The sequence below is a fragment of the Arachis duranensis genome, chromosome 4 (assembly GCF_000817695.3).
Source record: "Arachis duranensis cultivar V14167 chromosome 4, aradu.V14167.gnm2.J7QH, whole genome shotgun sequence".
Taxonomy (NCBI): Eukaryota; Viridiplantae; Streptophyta; class Magnoliopsida; order Fabales; family Fabaceae; genus Arachis; species Arachis duranensis.
The window spans coordinates 112364556-112365622 of record NC_029775.3 but is presented as its reverse complement, the minus strand read 5'-3'; the positions used below and the strand labels follow the sequence as shown (position 1 = coordinate 112365622).

At 34.1% G+C, this 1067-nt stretch overlaps 1 protein-coding gene across 1 annotated transcript in view; it reads right to left on the bottom strand.

Moving 5' to 3' along the window:
* Positions 1-262: 262 nt before the first annotated feature.
* The window catches only part of LOC107485922 (short-chain dehydrogenase reductase 2a), a 1395-nt gene continuing 590 nt past the window's right edge, over positions 263-1067 (bottom strand). The window contains exon 2 of the mRNA XM_016106456.3: positions 263-1067. This exon is cut by the window's right edge and continues 136 nt beyond it. Within this exon, the coding sequence (XP_015961942.3) occupies positions 393-1067 (675 nt within the window). The 3' untranslated portion in view covers positions 263-392.

The following is a 1067-nucleotide window of genomic DNA, read 5'->3' as shown; positions in this document are numbered from 1 at the left end:
ATTTATTTTATACAAACATAATAATTTTTATATTTAAGTAAAATCCACTAACATGGACTAAAAAATTAACAAAATTATTTTGATTTATAGAAACAGAAAATGGAATAATTATATACATTGTATAATAATTTTTTTAATTTTTTATACATAAAAACTTTTTTAAATTAAAAGTAACAACTATTATTATTAAATAATAAGTACTAATAACTTTTTATAATAGAATAATATTTGATCCGAACATAATCAGATTTTACACCAGCTCTATATAATTTTTTTTTATTGTTGGGTATTTAGTTCTATAGAATTATTGATATCAACTAACAAAGATATGTGCAAGTGGGCCACAAATTAAACAAATTTAAATAAATCACAAAATAAACTTAAATAATTGACTAAAGGCCAATGCAATTTCTTGTAGAAGTGATTCCACCATCCACAACAAGATTATGGCCACTAACATACTTAGATTCTTCACTAGCAAGAAAAAGTGCAGCCTCAGCAATATCCGACGACCTCAGAGTTACCCCTCTCAAATTTGCAAGCCCTCTAACAAACTCCTCAATCTTCTCAACTTCCTCATGCGAAGGCAAATTTACATTATTACCCTCCGCCTCCCCACTAGTATGCCACGCGTTAACAAGCAATGACGTGGCAACCCCAAATGGTGAAATTGAATTTACCCTTATACCATGCCTCCCTAACTCACAAGCAGTGTTCTTAGTGAGTCCAAGAATAGCATGCTTTGAAGCGGTGTAAGAATGTGGACCAAGACCACCCATAACACCCGCAACACTAGCAGTGTTGATTATTGAACCAATTCCGTTAGGAATCATGACCCTTGAAGCATGTTTAATTCCCAATGCAACACCTTTAACGTTGACCCTCATTATCATGTCAAACTCATCAGGGTCAAAATTGACAATGCTCTTCTTGGAATTTGATTGGTCGCCTAGCACACCGGCGTTGTTGAACATTATGTCCAGTTTGCCGTATTTGGAGACTGTGGAAGTTACCAAATTGTCCATGTCTTGTTCTATGCTGACGTCACAGTGGACGTAGGTCGCTGA